General features: G+C 38.5%; 1 protein-coding gene across 4 annotated transcripts in view; it reads left to right on the top strand.

Annotated features, from left to right (window-relative positions):
• Positions 1-18,191, top strand: part of SORBS2 (sorbin and SH3 domain containing 2) — a 277,647-nt gene that overhangs the window by 139,923 nt on the left and 119,533 nt on the right. For all 4 annotated transcript variants that reach the window (XM_027776584.1, XM_014592382.2, XM_027776585.1 and 1 more), the window contains exon 5: positions 14,755-14,804. In XM_027776584.1, the coding sequence (XP_027632385.1) occupies positions 14,755-14,804 (50 nt within the window). The remainder of the gene's footprint in view (positions 1-14,754; positions 14,805-18,191) is intronic.

The raw sequence follows: 18,191 nt of genomic DNA, 5'->3' as shown, positions 1-18,191 counted from the left end.
GATGGGTATTGGGTTTTTGTTATGAGAATGTCCAGGCTGACACGGCCTCTGCTGTGGGCCTGGCATGCACCTGTCTCTGAATGCCAGAGTAGAAGAATATGAACAAGAAGGCCAGGCTGTGTCCCTAAGATGCCTCATTAGCCCATGCCTCAGTGGCAGCCTACCCTGGAGATGAAACCAGATTTCCCTGGAAGAGTTTATGTCTTCAGGGACCAGCAGATGACATAATGGCTATGTTGCTAGACTCCCATGTAGTCGACCGTGGTTCGAGTCCCAGACCCGGTGGCTTAAACTCAGGCCAGGTGCGTGTGCGAGCGTGCCTAAGATCTCGAGAGGAGAATGGAGGAGAAGGGACTGCAGTGTGGCCATTCCCCCTGAGGGGTGATTTCTCAATTTCTGTCTCTCTGTCTCTCTGTGTCTTTCTGGCGAGGGCATGAGCACTATAGGGAAAACCTCTGAAAAGAACAAAAAAGAGTTTATGTCTTTAGAGAGTTGCGAAGTCAAGATTCTAGAAGTCTTTTCAGCTTTTCCAAGAGCTTCAAAAGTCTAAGGCCAAAGGAAGAAAGATGAGAACTGGTTTCTATGGATAAAAATGAAGAAAAGTGACTAATAAAGATAAGATAAAAAATGAGTTAGCTATATGTATGCTAATGTGTGTCCAAGAATCATCTCGACACGTGTTTCAATCATTTCTAGATTTAGCCACCCTGTCAAATAAGTGAAAGCGCTCTGAAATGACAAAAACTTTGTTCAAATAAGTTTCACTGTTCTCCAATGTATAATTTAAGTATAAATTTGTATGTTGTTTTCCTTGCCTATTTTTGGTGGATTGAGTGAAAGTTTCAGCTTTAAATAGTGGCAGGGCATGAAGGACTATATTAGGTATAAAAGATGAAGAATGCTGGGAACATGGGAGCTGGGTAAGATCTAGAAGTGAGGTCATTCAGGTTGGCATTTTTGCGGAACAAAAGAGCAATAGATATCAAATGTCATGCTGTTGCATAATCCAGACGTCTTAAAGCACTTAGAGCTAGGATGGACTCATCTACATTCTTGCTGGTGGGAATTGGAAACCTGGTTGTTAAAAACCCAACAGTCTCATTTGGATATCACGTTTCTTAAGTTTGGGTGCATCTTAAGGAAATACTGAAGCTTCTAGTCGTGACTGTTATCCATGCATTTTGCGGTCAATTCAAAACATGAACGTGGGTTATTTGAGAGCAGTAACTTTCTTAAAAGCCATTGAGATGAGTCCTCCGGGGGAGAAAAATCTGAGTCTATGTCAATAGTTTGTCTTCTTACTGCTAATACGTAGTTGGCAGCCGACCACAGTGTTCCCACCACTCGTCCTGCGGCCCTAGCTAGCTGCCATTTTAGCACTCAGCAACAACCTCCAACCTCAGGGTAGAGTCACAGCCCTGCCAGGTTGCCTCGTGGACACAGAAGGGGGGCATTTTGAAAGTGAAAACAAGTGGGCCCCAACGTGGCCGTTACAGTAGGACCACAGTCTTCCTTGATTTATACAACCACTGTTCATTTATACATCGATTTGATCACGTATTTTAAGAAAGTGTATCTGAGAACTGAGCTCAGAGGCCACTACAGCTCACGGGCTAACTGCCTATCCATTTTGAAAAGTCATTCTCTTCAACCTAATCATGAAATGCGGCTTAGCAAAATTAGAGGATGTCATATTTATCTATCCTTGTTAAAGTTTAATTTGGCCTGTCAAGATCATCTGTCCCCCTAGTATTATTTAATCCACCTTCATCTATACCTTCTATAAAATCAATAAACATACCACCTTATTCTCCCCAGAAAAAGGCACTCCCCCAAACTACTTTTATTATTGTAATTGCTACAGCACATGTGTGCTCACCACAGAGGCAGAGAGAGGGGGGGAGAGAGACACACAGAGGCAGAGAGACAGGAGCAGAGAGAGGGAGGGAGCACCCCTCAGTGGGGCATGGTCATGCCATAGTTCCATCTCCTTCATTTCTCTACCTTCTTGGAATTTGGGACATGCACTTACATGTGCCTGGCATGTTTTCAGTCCAGCTGGGGTTGGGATTTGAACCACAGTCAGTCATGAGGGATATGGTTCCCTTAACTAGGGCTACGGGCCTGGCCCCCGAATGATTTTTTTATTCAGCTGTGATTCTACCTCACGCTTTTACATTTAGTACATAGAGACTTCATAAAGAATTTTGTCAAATTTCTGGCTAAATTCCAGTGAACCATTCTTGGACTTCAAAGGAGTAGCAGTATATGAGGATAATACAGGCACTCCTCGCTTAACAACCGAGATTCTTCCTACGAGGAGCTTCAAAGTGAATGTCTTGGAGTGTGTCATGGCTCCACAGAGTATATATTTTTCAGTAGCTATCACAATAGAATAATGCAATTCTATCTACACAAAAAGGATGCATTAGATATGATGTGATTTTATCCACACAAAAAGCATGCATTAGTTATGCTCCTGAAGTTGACAAGACACCACAACACAATAATATGAATCCAGCATAATCGTTTTTATTTATTTTGAATACTATTATAGGTGCATAATAAAGTACAATTCGTTCAACAAAATATGTAGTCTTGCGTGATTGCAAAATGCTTCATGTCGTGAATATTTAACCAACTGCAGAATAAGACAAGGACTGAGAAGGGATCACAGAGACTCGCAGAGGCTAAGAAAGAGGATTCCCCATGTGGCAAACTGGTTGTAAGTCTGAGAGGTTGGTCATTAAGGGACGAGTGGCTATATTACATTTCTGAAATAAAAGGCAAAGAACTTTAACAGTTAAAACAGAAAATATCTATCGTTTTCCCTATTTTAATTAGCTCCAAAAGAATACTGTAATAAAATGTCTACTATCAAAACAAAAATAGGAATAGTTTCAAGTTTTAGTAAATTCAAAATTTCTTCAAAGAAATTGGTCCAATATTTTCTTTATTGGATTTTCTTTTTTTAAAAAAAATTTAAATAATTATTAATTTTATTTTATTTATTCATTCATTTATTTTAATTTGACTGGAGACACACACACACGGAAAGTGAGAAAGCAAGCTACTAGGTTCAGGACTCGAACGATGTTTGGTCATGTGGAAGTGTCCAGTGACTTACCACCATGCCATCTGCTGGTCCTCCCTTTATTAGATTTTCTAAAGTAAATCAAATTACCTTAAGATGCACATGAAGTGATTTAAGATGTGTATTTCATTCTGAATAAACTTTGTCAGAAGCTTATTATTTACATTTTAAGACTAAAAGACCATATTAGACCAAATTTCTACCATGATCTCCCTAAAGAATTCCAATTCCACATAGCATAGGAGATTTCACTATCGCATACACCAGGTACATGTAAACACAAGTTTATAATAATATTTGCAATATGCAACAAATACTAGCATTTCTAAGTTATATAAATGTTATTTCAGGTGTTCAGGAAATCAGTGTATTCAATCAGAAGAAAAATGTGGTTGTTTCTTTCATAGTCCATTAACAATAAGCAGGATTATTTAGCTGAAATAATTTCATAAAATAACATTGCCATTAAAATAAACATATTTATTAACTTCAAATTCTGAAATTTTCAGAAATATTTTCTTTATTGGATTTTCTTTTTTTAAAAAAAATTTAAATAATTATTAATTTTATTTTATTTATTCATTCATTTATTTTAATTTGACTGGAGACACACACACACGGAAAGTGAGAAAGCAAGCTACTAGGTTCAGGACTCGAACGATGTTTGGTCATGTGGAAGTGTCCAGTGACTTACCACCATGCCATCTGCTGGTCCTCCCTTTATTAGATTTTCTAAAGTAAATCAAATTACCTTAAGATGCACATGAAGTGATTTAAGATGTGTATTTCATTCTGAATAAACTTTGTCAGAAGCTTATTATTTACATTTTAAGACTAAAAGACCATATTAGACCAAATTTCTACCATGATCTCCCTAAAGAATTCCAATTCCACATAGCATAGGAGATTTCACTATCGCATACACCAGGTACATGTAAACACAAGTTTATAATAATATTTGCAATATGCAACAAATACTAGCATTTCTAAGTTATATAAATGTTATTTCAGGTGTTCAGGAAATCAGTGTATTCAATCAGAAGAAAAATGTGGTTGTTTCTTTCATAGTCCATTAACAATAAGCAGGATTATTTAGCTGAAATAATTTCATAAAATAACATTGCCATTAAAATAAACATATTTATTAACTTCAAATTCTGAAATTTTCAGAAAAAATAGCCACAGCTGTTGATCTGGGCTTAGAAAATCTAAATTAGACTTTCCACTTGGACTTGTTTAGTAATTGGACAAAAGGAATTGTCACAAGCAACCGTTATTTCTTTTTCAGTCTTAGAAGAACAAAGGCATAATCCTATGTAGATAGCCCTTATGTTATTGACCGGACAGGTCAGTCTTCTACCATACTGTCTTCTGATATTTTGTTGTTTTCCCTAACCCCTGCCTCATATGATTCAGCACTTAATGAAGCATTTTTCTCCAATATTTTGAGGGGAATTATCTTGATTTCAAATGACACTTCAAGATGCCTAAAGGAAGATGCGTGTTCTGATTCAGGAGAACTAAGCTGCTTTTGACTGTCAGCTTGTGAGTATTTGGTCTTGGGTCGTCATTTCTCTTATCCTCAAATGTCTCACCTCAAAAATGAAGTGATTGATCTAAGGTCCCTCTCAGAAGTTGGAATTTTAAAAATAAACACACAGAAAAAGATACTTCTCCATCTTTTTACCAGAGCATTTAATGTTTACTTTCACTTAAATTCAGTGTATGAGACTAAACTTGATTACATAATTTTGTTTCATTGGATATTTTCTATTTCAATATATAAAATTAAAATGGAAGATTTTTAAATGAAAAGCTAGGGGCAAATTAGCAAAGCAAATAATTACTTCATGTGGTTCTTGAAGAGAACCAGATTCCTCATGGCCAACTGTTTGAGTTCTGACCCCAGTGACCTGATAAACACACCAGGAGCATGTGTGTGTACACGCTAAAAACCCTACAGAATGGAGAAAAGAAGGAGAAGGATTACAACATAACCATGCTTCATTGAGGGGAGCTCTCTCTCTCTCTCTCTCTCTCTCTCTCCTCTCTTGTGAACACACATAGTCACTGGCAATTAAAAAAGAAAAAAAAAAAACATTTCTTTGAAAAAATTTCAATGACTTTCTTCTCAAAATATTTCTCCGTCCAATAGTAAGAGAGGGAGCACTTTTCCTTAATGACCTAAGCAGAAATGGTTGTTACAAGGTGTGATCACACTATAGCCTCTCACAAGATTAATTGTGTGACATTTCATAGACATCTCTTTTCCTAGAATCACCATTTGGGGCCACAAGCTTTCAAAGGTCGAAGAAAAGAAAATTTAAAAGGCTGATCATTGGCCCAGCCAGTGTTTGTGGGTAAGGTGGCCCCAAATCCCCTCAGGCTTCAGAGAAGATACTGCATCATGGCCATATCATCATGGAGAGAAGGGTGTTTTCTCACTTCCCCCACCCACCCCTGTCTATCTGTGGAGCACACGTGCCTGCTAGCATATTGAGAAAACAAAACAAAACAAAACAAAGCTGACCATCACGACCTTTCACTATCGCTTTTCCTTAGACTTAGAAGCACTGAGTAGAGCTGGGCCAGAAAGCAAGTGTTTAGTCCAACTATTTGCTTAGGTCTCGCTCCTCTTGATCACTGCAATGTGTGTGTCAGGATTGAAGAAGAACTCAGCTAATAGTAGGATCTGTTTAAGGAAAAAAGAAAAGCTGCCTGGGAAGCAGAATTCCTTTTCAAGTTCAACATGACTGGGTGTGGGGTGGCTGGGAGACAGGCGAATCCACACAAATCAACCTAACAAACCATGAGGCTTGCTTCCACCTAAAGTAATGTAATAGTGCCCCATGTATTTTCAGGAAAGCCTGGATTACTTCTTAATCAAAAGCAAATGTCTGCTTTAAAATAATTTACTACATCGGTAAGTGGGAATGATGCCGGTTTACCAGGTTAGGGCTGGTCTGTCATTAGTGAGGTGGAGGATGTTGTTGCTGCTGTTGAGGAAGATGAGAATGACAATGGCATAAATTGTTTAGATGGGGACCAGAAGTTGACGTAATGGCTATGTCACTGGACTCCCATGTAGTCGACCACAGTTCGAGTCCCGGACCCGGTGGCTTAAACTCACGCCGGGCGCATGTGCGTGCGTGCCCAAGATCCCAAGAGGAGAATGGAGGAAAAGGGATTGCAGCATGGCCATTCCCCCTGGGGAGGTGATTTCTCACTTTCTGTCTCTCTCTGTCTTTCTAGTGAGCACACATACCCTATAGCAAAAACCTTTCCAGAAAAAAAAAAAAATTTAGATGCCTAGAAATGGACAAAACTGGGACTCGAATCCAGGCCTGCCTCGTTCCGTGACCCATCTTTTCAATACTCTTCGGTTCACCTGTAGCACGTGTTACAGCAATAGTGTAATCAATCCCACACACTTCTCTTTAACAGAGTGTCTGACTCTCCAGATCCCCACTGAGAATCTGGTTCATTATCACCAGGAATCCATCTGACTTTGAGTTATGAGCTATAAACCAATGGGACTGGTTCTATCAACTTGAACAAATGACTTTATCTTAGAAGAAAGGGGCACTTGCAAATATTTAGATGCATCCCATACTTATCCTAAAGGATTACAATATAAAAGTAAAGGTCACCATGAAAGTAGGATTCTGGAGGAATATGAAGCCACACAATCATTTAAAGAAAAAAAAAAAATTCTTCTATAGTTAGAGTGATTCACTTACTTTGAAGTTTTGGGATAACACCAGAAATACAGAACCAAATAGCAGGTAATTGACTTCTAACCAATGTAGTCTTTTTTAAAAAATAATTATTTTATTTCATTAATTAATTATTTTTAATTTGACAAGAGTAAAGCAGAGACAGAGAGAGAAAGTAAGAAAGCAAGCCTCCAGGTCTGGGATTTGAACCACAGTTGGTTATATGGGAGTTCAATGTCCTAACCTCCATGCCACCTGCCCACCTCCTAACCAGTAGTCTTTAGGAAAAATCTGTATTTTCAACTGCTTTCATTGTAAAAGGAAAGAAAATTGCTAGTTTCCTTGAAAGACATACAGTGCTCTTTTGAGGAAATGTTCCCAGGTATCAGGAAATTTGGTATAATTAAAAAGAACACTTTGTATATTTTTATAAATATAATCACTAGCCTCATGTTCTTTTTATTTCTTCACTATATGTGGTAATGATTTCTCCTTATCCCTAGAAATTATATTGAACCGTTTTTCTGGCCTCAGCACACATGTATAAATGCTACGGATAATTAGAGTCCTGCTTTCTGAGGGCTCCTCAAGCCCCATCAGCTCAGGAAGCTGGGAGGGATTTAACACTCTCATGGTCGTGAACAACCAAGCTCTTTCTAATGGCTGTGAGGACCTTGTCCCCCCCCACTCGGAGGCAGAGGATCTCTGAGTTCGGTCATGCACAGACCCAACTTAGAGAAGCTATTCAGAAAAGGAATTGAGGTAAATAATTATGTTTCTAAACCCAGGGACTATGAAGGACAAAATAAACTCAGTTTTCCTGTAACTATTTCAAATCACAGCATTGACATACTAGAAAAGATGAGCAAGGATAAATGCCAGCCTGATTTCATGTCTTTTAATTTTTCATGTTCTTTTCATTTTACGTCATTTAACTATCATTGAAAAGTGAAATCAGGGGCCAGCAGGTGGTGTGGTGGGTAGGGCACTAGACTCCCATATGACTAGCCATAGTGTGACCCCTGAACTCAGTGGCTTGTTTCCTCACTTTCCCTCTCTCTCTGTATCTCTCTGATGAGTGCACATGCCCTTTAGAACATTTAAAAATAATAAATTAGATTAAATAATAATTCTTAAAAGAAAAGTGAAATCATTTGGGATTTATGAATATTTCTGACCTTACCAGAGAGAGAGAAATGCATTAATACATTGACCGCTTAGGGAAATTTATCCAGAAAGTGTGATACAAATGATTCTAAGTAAATGAGTAAATCAGGTTTAAATTTGATACATATCTTAGGATTTTAATTATTCTGTTTAAAATAATCTCTTTTAAAAATCTAATATCCTACAATGTTTTTCTACCACTTAGACTATCTGTGTGTTCTTTCTTCTACATAATGTGAAGGGACTTCAAAACATTTATGGAGGGAACCAGCAGTTAGTGTAATGGCTATGTCGCTGGACTCCCACGTAGTCGACCGCGGTTCGCGTCCCGGACCCGGTGGCTTAAAACTCACGCCGGGCACGTGTGCGTGCATGCCCAAGATCCCGAGAGGAGAATGGAGGAAGGGATTGTGGCATGACCATCCCCCCTGCAGGGTGATTTCTCGCTTTCTGTCTCTATGTCTCTCTCTGTCTGTCTGGCGAGCACACGCGCCCTATAGCGAAAACCTCTCCAAAAAAAAAAAAAAATGTATGGAAAAAGTAGAATTAAAATACAAGTTTATTTTGGTACAAAAAGAATTTTTGAAATGCATACAGAGCTTCTTCATAATACACATTTGCTATAAATTTTCTGAAGACCTCTTGCATATAAATTGTGAATAGATTAATTTCAAAAGAACCATAGCTATTTATTGGATTAAAATTATTCAGTGAAAGACATTTGTGACAATGGCTCACTATTTTTTTTAAGAGAGTTTTTTTTATGGGGCACATGCATTCTCCAGAGAGACAGAGGGACAGAAAGCGAGAAATCACCCCTTGGGATGGCCACACTACAACAACCCCTTCTCCTACAGTCTACTCTCAGGATTTTGGATATGCATGCACACATGCCCAGCATGAGTTTCAAGTCACCAGGTCTGGGACTTGAACCATAGTCAGCTATGTGGGAGTTCAGCAACATAACCATTATGCCATCTGTTGGTTCCGCAATGCCTCACATTAACTGAGTTGAGATTTAGCCCTCCAGTTCTATAGATGGCCCTGAAGCTTAAATTCAGGTCTATAAAAATAAAATGACTTACACAAATTCTTGACCAAAACTGGGGAAACAATTTCACCTCAACTCCTCTTCAGATGGGATGCCTGATAAAACAACGGCAGCAGAATTAGTCATACATTGCTTCACAGGGGGAATATGTTTTGAGAAATGTGCCGTAAGGCGATTTCATCATTGTGAGAACAACATAGAATGTACCTACCCTAACCTAGAGGGTATGGCTGGGATACACCTCGGCTAACGGTACAGCCTTTATGGAGCCCTATCACATATGGTGTCTGTCATTGACCAAAACATCATTGTATGGTGCATGACTATGTAAGACTATGGGCACAAGGTCATGTTGGCACCCATGCATGAACAATGAAATCTTTTAGAACCCTCATTTAAAAGATTACCGGGGGCCAGCAGGTGACCTGGTGGTTAAGGTGCTAGACTCCCACATGGTTGATCACTGGTCAAGTCCTCGACCCAGTGGCTTGAAACTCATGTCAGGTCTTGTGCCTGGGTGTCCAAAATCCCAAAAGGAGAATGGAAGAGACGCCATTGTGGTATGTCTGTCCCTCACAGGGGGTGATTTCTCAATTTCTTTCTCTTTGTCTCTGTGTCTCTCTGGCAAGCACACGTGCCATATGGCAAAAACCTAAAAAAAATTTTTTTTCTAAAAGCTAAATGACCTACTCTGTTCTCTGATGCACTCTAAGAAAGACTACTCTGATCTATACAAACAAATGGAATGCCTAATAATCAAACAAAATTCAAACACAATGAAAAGACTAGTAACGCGGAATCACGAACAGCCACCACAATTTATTGTCGTATGCATATTTAGACAAAGGCTACTCTGACCCATAGGTAAACACGTTCATTGCTGTGCACATATACATATACATGCAAAGTTGTTTTTATAGAAAACTTGGACAAGAGGTAAACTTATGTAAATAGAGCCCCACACCAACTATTGAAAATCATTCTGACACCATCATGGAGGGAGACTTCTTTGCTCTGTGAACCCTCTGCTGAGGTTCAAGGTTGTTTGTATTTTATGGTCAGTTTTCACAGGTTTGGCCCTGGTTCAATTCCAATTTAAGAGAATACTGGAAGCACTGGCTTCTTCAGTCGTGTGCAAAACACTCTAGGAATTCAATGCTTTCCAGAATAATCTGTGCTGGTGTGTAAGGACAATCAAAGACATTTCGAAACAGAGCAAAAAAGGTTAGATTTGCTTTAGTTTTTATTGTCTAAAGAGAGTTTTAAGTTGTGGATTTGTTCATGGCTTTAGCACAAATAATGAAAAGGAATCATGCATTTTCATTAATCACCCAAGAAGCCTTTTGGTTTCAGATTCTTCTTGAGCACTCAGTCACCTTGGCTCTTTTTTTCACCACATGGAAAAATGTCTCGCCTGATTAGGAAGTTAGTCATTTCACATTGTGACATCTGAAACAATGTGAGGTTTAAAAACCTCCCAAATTGCATTTGTAAGTAACAGGATGAATCACTTTAAAGATGAAAAGCTCAAGGATTTGTGGCGCCTTTCCTAGTCTCCTTAATCCTCTTTTACTTTGGGGGCATCAGAGAGTTTGTAAATATCTACATTTCAATTCAAACCATACACGTTCATGATTAGTTCTCGAACTTGATATAAAGCTTTATTCACACATCTTGAATTCTGAGACTGACTCTTTTGTTTTCTTCATCGATAAATATTCATCCTAGCCAAATACTGTCTTTGTCCTTTGGTATTAAAACCTGAAGCAGTCTTGGGGCCAGCAGTTAGCGTAATGGCTATGTCACTGGACTTCCATGTAGTCGATTGTGGTTCGAGTCTCGGACCCAGTGGCTTAAAACTCACGCCAGGCGTGTGTGTGTGTGTGTGTGTGTGTGTGTGCGTACCCAAGATCCCAAGAGGAGAATGGAGTACAAGGGTTTGCAGCATGGCCATCCCCCATGGGGAGTGATTTCTTGCTTTCTGTCTCTCTGTCTCTCTGTCTGTGTGGCAAGCGCACGCTCCCTATAGCAAAATCCTCTTTAAAAAAAAAAAAAAAAAAAAACCTAAAAAACCTGAAGCAGTCTTAAACTTACAGTGTTGCCTGTCTGGAAGGATTGAGAAAGTAGAATTTGGGAAATATCCTTCAGTCCTCTTTTCCTGGGGATTGTTTATCCCTTCTTGTTTTAGAAGTTGCCCCAGCCTTGGTCACAGACATCCCCTGAGGCTTTCTTTTTCCATTTGCTTTGTCCATTTAAGGTTAACACATTAGGAGTTTTGCTACTGAGAGATTAAAATAAATGTATCTGGAGGAACTTTCTCAGAGCTCCTGTGCTGGCCACTGCCCTGGGCCCTGGCTTCAATTCAGGCGGTATTAAGGCCATAGAGTTGTGTTTTTAGAAATATGCCACGTTTTCTGTGTAATTCTGGAGAAAAAAGAAAACAAAGCAGCGCCAACTGGTGGGTGGGATGGCGGTTAAGGCAGCTAAATTCCACACAGACAGCAGAACAGGTAAGAGTGCCTGGACCCAGTGACTTGAGAAACATGCTAAATCTCAAGAGGAAGCTAGAAGAGAAGGGATTATGGTGTGGCCATCTCACCTGGGAGGGAGTGCATTCTCAGTTTCTGTCTCTTTCTCACTCACTCTCTCTCTCCCTTGATCCATTGAGCACAAGCACCCTATATCAAAAACAAAATAACTAAAACAAAAGAACAAAAATATGCCTCTTTATTCGTATACACTGAAAAGAGATATAATTCATAATGATGAAGTTTCCCTCAATTATTTGTTTTTGGTTTTTTTTACTATTTGATATTATTTTATAATTTTTTATTTATATTTCATTGTCATACATCTTTATGGGGTGCAATATGGATTTTCAAAGCATGCATATGGAGCAAACAGGTGACATGGTGGGTAAGGCACATGGACTCCCACATGGCCAGACACAGTTCAAGCCCTGGACTCAGAGGCTTGAAACTCAGGTCAGACGTGTGTGTGTGTGTGTGTGTGTGTGTGTGTGTGTGTGTGTCCAAAATCCTGTGGGGAGAATGAAGGAGAAGGGATTGCAGCATATTCATGTTCCCAGGGGAGTGATTTCTCACTTTCTCTTTCTCTGTCTCTCTGGTGAGTGCATGTACCCTGTAGTGAAAATTTCTCTAAAAGAAATCATGCAAGCACTGTGCATTAATCAAAAAGGATGGTACCATATTTATCATTTTCAACAAAGATCATCACATTACAATACGTATCATCAGTTTTGCCCTACTCGTTTTTCTTTTTCTTTTTCTTTTTGATACATATATGATTTGCAATGTTTGTTCTTTTTACTGCATCGTGGTATGCATTCCATAGCCTATTCAACCCAACTGTCTGCATTCCTGTGTCTATTAAATGTTTTTTTTCCTGAGCTTCAATCACTCCTTTTTTTGTTGTTTTGTTGTATTTTTTAGGTTTTTGCCATTCGATATGTGTGCTCACCAGAGAAGAGAGAGACAGAGAAAGAGAAAGTGAGAAATCACCCCCCAGGAGGGATGGCCACACCACAATCCCTTCTCCTCCATTCTCCTATTGAGATTTTGGGCATGCATGCACACGGGACTGGCATGATTTTCAAGTCACTGGGTATGGGACTCAAACCGTAGTCAGTCATGGGTGAGGCCAGCACCTTAACCACCAGACCTCAACTACTTCTTATAGTCCATCGGCCTGTGCTTTGTTATTGTGAAAATCACCATAACATGATGGTAACTCTCTCAGCACAGGCATGACAGCGCTTGGCGTTACTCCTGTCCTGCCTCCCCTTCACTGTAGTATCGTTCCAGGAGAGAGGAACAAGAATATCACACTGACCACGACCGGGTGACACCAGTGTAGGAAACTGCTTACTGAGAATCTCGTCATTAGTAACTGTTTCAGTTCGTAGCTCTAGAAAAACAAACAGGGGTGAATATCGGTACTGTGATTGTACCTATTCTATATGTTCATTGACTAAGCTTTTTTTGAGTCTCGAGATATGAGTGATTCAGTCTAGGCCAGAAAAGATAAAATGCCTTTTCTGTTAATCCACAATTCTTTTTCATATCCGTTAAGTGTATTTTTATGTTATTTTATGTCATCGTTTACCTCCATTGGGAGAGAAGATAGGTATCATACTTAGCTTCTTTTCACACTTTGATTTGATTATTAGAATTTTACAATAATATAAAAACTAGGGGGACCAGCAGATGGTGTAATAGTCTCATTGCTGGACTCCCACGTAGTCAACCGTGGTTCTAGTTCCAGACTCACTGGCTTGAAACTCGTGCTGGGCATGTGTGCATGAGTGCCCAAGATGCCAAAAGAAAAATGGAGGAGAAGGGATTGTGGCGGGGACATCCTCCCCGGGGAGTGATTTCTTGCTTCCTGTCTTTCTGTCTCTCTTTGTCTCTCTGGCGTGTGCAAGCGCTTTATCAGTAAAATCTCTCTTAAAAAAATCATAAAGCTAGGCTTTCTAGAAGGAATGAACTTTAGTACCCATATTGAAAGAAAATAATGGATGATGACTTGAGCAGAACACAGAGCCGGAGAAATAGGAAGAAAGAGAATGTGAGAACCTTCCCAAAGACAAAGACAAGACAGCCTAGTTTTTATTTGGTGCTCTCTATATAGAGTTTGAAAAAAAATCATCAAAAATATTTCCTGATAGAGTTAGATTAACTGATAATTGCATTTCGACCCTATCCTTATCCACAAGGTATAAATTTTTTTTAAACTATAAGATATCAGTATACTAATATGCATTGACACTGTGAATATGTTTACAGTGTTAGGAAAGTCCATGGGGGTATCTAACTCCAGAGCCAAGGCAAAGTGGCTGGTCTTGAACATTTCTTTCAGAGGGCTCTTATTCTTAGACGGGTTGCTTCCTTATAAGCATGCGCTTATAAGTTCCTCTTTCAGTCTTGGGGTATGGATGCATAAGGAACTTTAAAAGTAGGCCAAGAGAATATGCTAGGGAGAGAACTCAGTCATCTCATATATCATAAAATAATACATGCGATTACAAACTTTGTTTCTAAGATAAGCACCATTTTGCCAACCATTTGTAATGAATTAATATCAAGCGCTATCCAATGGTTATACTCTTCATTGGGAAACAGCAGATCTGACACTAAAACAAAAATGGGTTGTGTAGTTATTTATTTCCTGTACCTCAAGAAGCAGTTGAGATGAATCTCGTCTGTCTTGACTTTGTGCTTAATATATATTAAATACATTACATATTATATGGTCACAGACTGACCACACATGTAAGGTAATGATTTCAATTTTTTTTTTTTCCTTTTAAAATTCTGAAAGAGGACGCTTAACAATCAATGATCCTTTTGGGCTTAGGGAATAACAATCATGTGTATAAATGTTTCTAAAATAATTTAATTTTTAAAAATAAAAATGCTTGTCCTTTTTCATCCATTAATGGTTACTATTAAATAAAAATAAAAGTTAATAATCATAGGAAAATTATCATTGAAGTTTAATAATAATAATTGAAGTTTAATAATAATTAAAGTTTAACTTAAATAGACCTAAAAAATTCTTCCCATCTTATTAAACCCTCATGGAAGACTAAGGATAGAATGATATTAACTTGAAGATTACATCAAAACCAAAAACAAAACACACCATATCCTGATATTTTGTTCCACATATTAGTGAACAAATCATGCACCATTTTTTTTCTACAGGAAAACCGAAGACTTTAATAGCAAACCTTCCAAGGCCAAAATGAATACAGGTATGCACTGTTAGTTTAAACTCTTTAGCCTAGCTCTCTGAAAATCAACTTGGCCCTAAATCAGTAATTTCGCACTCTGCTGCCCCTAAATGTGATATCAAGTTTCTAATTATATACATATAGTCTAGATTCATTTCTTCATTCCTTTGTCTCTGTGTTCTAGTCTTAGAGCCATAAAAGTAGAATTTTCTGTTTTGTGATTTACTCTCTTTTTTCCTCATTAGATTTTAGATTCACTCTTATAAACACTAGGAAAAGCTACGATGTCATTTGTATGTAGTAGAAATCCCCCCACTTAAACTAGGCTAAATTCAAAGGCAAGTTGCCCAATGGGAAATATTTAAACTTCCTCAGTCCATAAGCTCTTTCTGTTGACAAAGTCTGCAGATGAAATATAAAAAGTTCATAAAAGATCAGTTCATTTAATCCATAGTCACGCTACACATAAAGGCATAAGAATTCTGTTTTTAGATGTGGGAACAGTATCTCCAAATGGCTCAGCAACATTGATGCCTCTGAAGTCTATACTGTGTACGTTTTTCATTATAAAACAGCTTATGATACATACTAAGTACATATGAATATTTTTCTGAGTATGAGCATTTGGTTTTATAGAAAGGTCGTCGAAAAGTACATGGTCATACATATTATAAAAAAAATTATACATGGATTTCCCTTTTTTTTTTTTTGCATCAACCTAAACTCATACTTTAACTTATTTTCCATGAACTTTTTTAAGTTCCCCCCATAATTTTATCTTTTCCACCATCTAATGTGTAGTATCTCATAATTCAGGAAAAAAGAACAAACTTTCTCACTGAAGTTTTGTAACTTGTGCTTTAAGGGTACTGTCTCCCATCTACAAGCGATCCCTGGAAAGTCGGTTTAGCCAATCACCTCAGGGCAGAGGAGAAAGGAAGGCCCAAGCTCTTATCTCACTGGTTGCCTGTTTTGCAGGCTCTTGTTATCAAAGTGCCTAAGTGGGAGGGTTAATGACCACTGACCACTGGTGAGAACCATTAGCTAGTCCCTAGATCAAAGACAGGAGCATATGCCATCATCCTGTGACCGTCTCTTAGCAGATACCTGCTCTGGTTGGCCTCACAGAATGCTGCTGGCTGGTTCCTGAGCACGAAGTTCATTTCCAGGTTTGTAGCATGGCAGACAAGATACAAGATAAGGATATTGGAGAGGGTCAAAATATACAAGGAAGGCTTAGAAATCAAGAGAAGTCATAACCCCCCCAGATCTGAATCAAGGAAAGGCATTTTTACCTTGGAGATGCCCCAATCAGACAGGGGAACTTAAATAAGAAACATTATTAGGCAGAAGAGATTGAAGAAAGCAGGTAGGATCCAGCGTACCCAGCTGATACGGATAAGCCAGGTGGTCTAACTGCAGTCCCTCTAGCAGAATGTCCATGTGAAAAAGCTGTAATACTATAGATGGTTCTAAGGCATCTCTTTGAAGACAAATTCAGCATAATTTCCCAATTTCCCTCATTTTGCTACAGACCAATTTTCCTACTTATAAGCCTTTTATGACAGAGGCATACATATGTGATTGCATAAAATATGCTATATTTATGTACAGTGACTTCAATCATTGATCTTTTTTATTCCTATCATTTAATCCTTGATAACAAAGTAGGAACACAGACACTTGTAAATGCGTTTAAGTCTCTGGGGTACTAGTGCCAAGTCACTGCTTAGTGGCATGAATATAACTCTCTAAAGCATCCTTATGTAAAAGAGATAAGCTTGGGCTGGCCTTGTAGTTCAGTAGTTAAGGAAGCCAGATTTCGCATGGCCAGCCATGGTTTGAATCCCAGCTCCAGTGGCTTGAAGAATATGCCAGGTACTTGTGCGTGTGCGCCCAGATTCCCAACAGGATGGAGATAAGGAGAAGAGATTGTAGCATTTCCATGCCCCATGGTGGGGAGGGGTGCCCTTAATCTCTCTCAGGTCTCCTTCGCTCTCTGCATGAACTTAGGACAATTAAACTTTTCCTTTAAAAAAAAAAAAAACTGAGACCCATTCTTTTCTTTTTAAAATTATTTATTTAATTCCATTTGTTATTATTATTATTTTTATCTTGACCAGACAGAGACAGAGTGAGAGAAAGAGTGAGAAAGAAAGGGAAAGCGAGAAAACAAGCCACCAGGTCCAGGACTCAAACCACAGTAGGCCATGTGGGAATCCAGCATCTTTAACCAACACACCACCTGCCAGCCCCAAGACCCAGTATATTCTCAAGCATGTCTTAGCTATTGAAGAAAAGAGGGAGAGAAAGACATCATCTAACCTATTGTATGTGGTTTTCCCATGTGAGTGTTTTCTAGTAGTGAAAACAACTTTAAAGAGTCTTACGGTTTAGTGAAAGAAAACTCAGTGAGGCTGCAGGTCATTAATGATTAGGAAGGCGAGACCAGTGTTTGGATTCTTTAGGATGACTGGACTATGAAAAACAGCCTCCTCATTTTGAGATCTTAAAAATATCCTCAAAGAACATCAGAAAGTATCAATACATAAGCAAGTAGAAACAATATGATAGAGGACCTGTTTGAGCAGTTTTACAAATGCCTCAACTTTTTGAATGAAGCTTTTTATTGAACTGTTAATAAAGCCAAATTCTCTACTTAATTGATTTATTTCTTAAGTCTACCTAAAATACATCAGTTGTTTAACAAAACAACTCTCAACTTTCTTAGTTTACAGTGATGTTTAATGTCTCAGTAATGTTTTCATGGTTCTTCTAGGCCAGATGAAATACCAAACACTTCTATTTTTTAAGTAGTTGGATGTAGTTAAATTAACTTAGTAATTACCTAATGGCCATAATTACTTTATAATCATAATTATTTACTAATGGTATGTATATGCCTGTTGCACACCAAAAAACTTCTCAGACTTTGGAATTCGATTGCATATGACAAGTCTATTTACTGGTCCAAAAACGATTTCTGCAGGATATTTGTATTTTATTACAGCAGCTACCAAAAATTCTGTTCTCCAAAGATGTGATGCCATTTAAAAATATATAACACAATCTGTTTTGCTGAAACTGTGAATTACCTTAATCAAGTAGTTCAGCAGCATCCAACAGATACCATGGGCACTCCTTGGACATCTGTAATGTCCGCTAACACCCGGGAGGTCACTGAGGTGGTCCATCTCAGCCCTCCCTTTGAACGCACCATGAGTTTAACCAGTGACCTGGATTCTTCCACCCTCGAATTTTCTCTTTTCATCTCTATGCTTGTTTTCAGATGTTCAAAATTAAAACAAATCACACAGCAAAATCAATCAGTTTTCACCTTCTACCACCTTGAATACACAAACGAACCAGCTCACAGGTGTCTGCTAGATACCTTATGTTCAATAGCAT

This window comes from Tupaia chinensis, unplaced genomic scaffold (assembly GCF_000334495.1).
Source record: "Tupaia chinensis unplaced genomic scaffold, TupChi_1.0 Scaffold000685_1, whole genome shotgun sequence".
In the NCBI taxonomy this organism is placed as follows: domain Eukaryota; kingdom Metazoa; phylum Chordata; class Mammalia; order Scandentia; family Tupaiidae; genus Tupaia; species Tupaia belangeri.
This window is presented reverse-complemented; position numbering and strand designations above follow the sequence as displayed.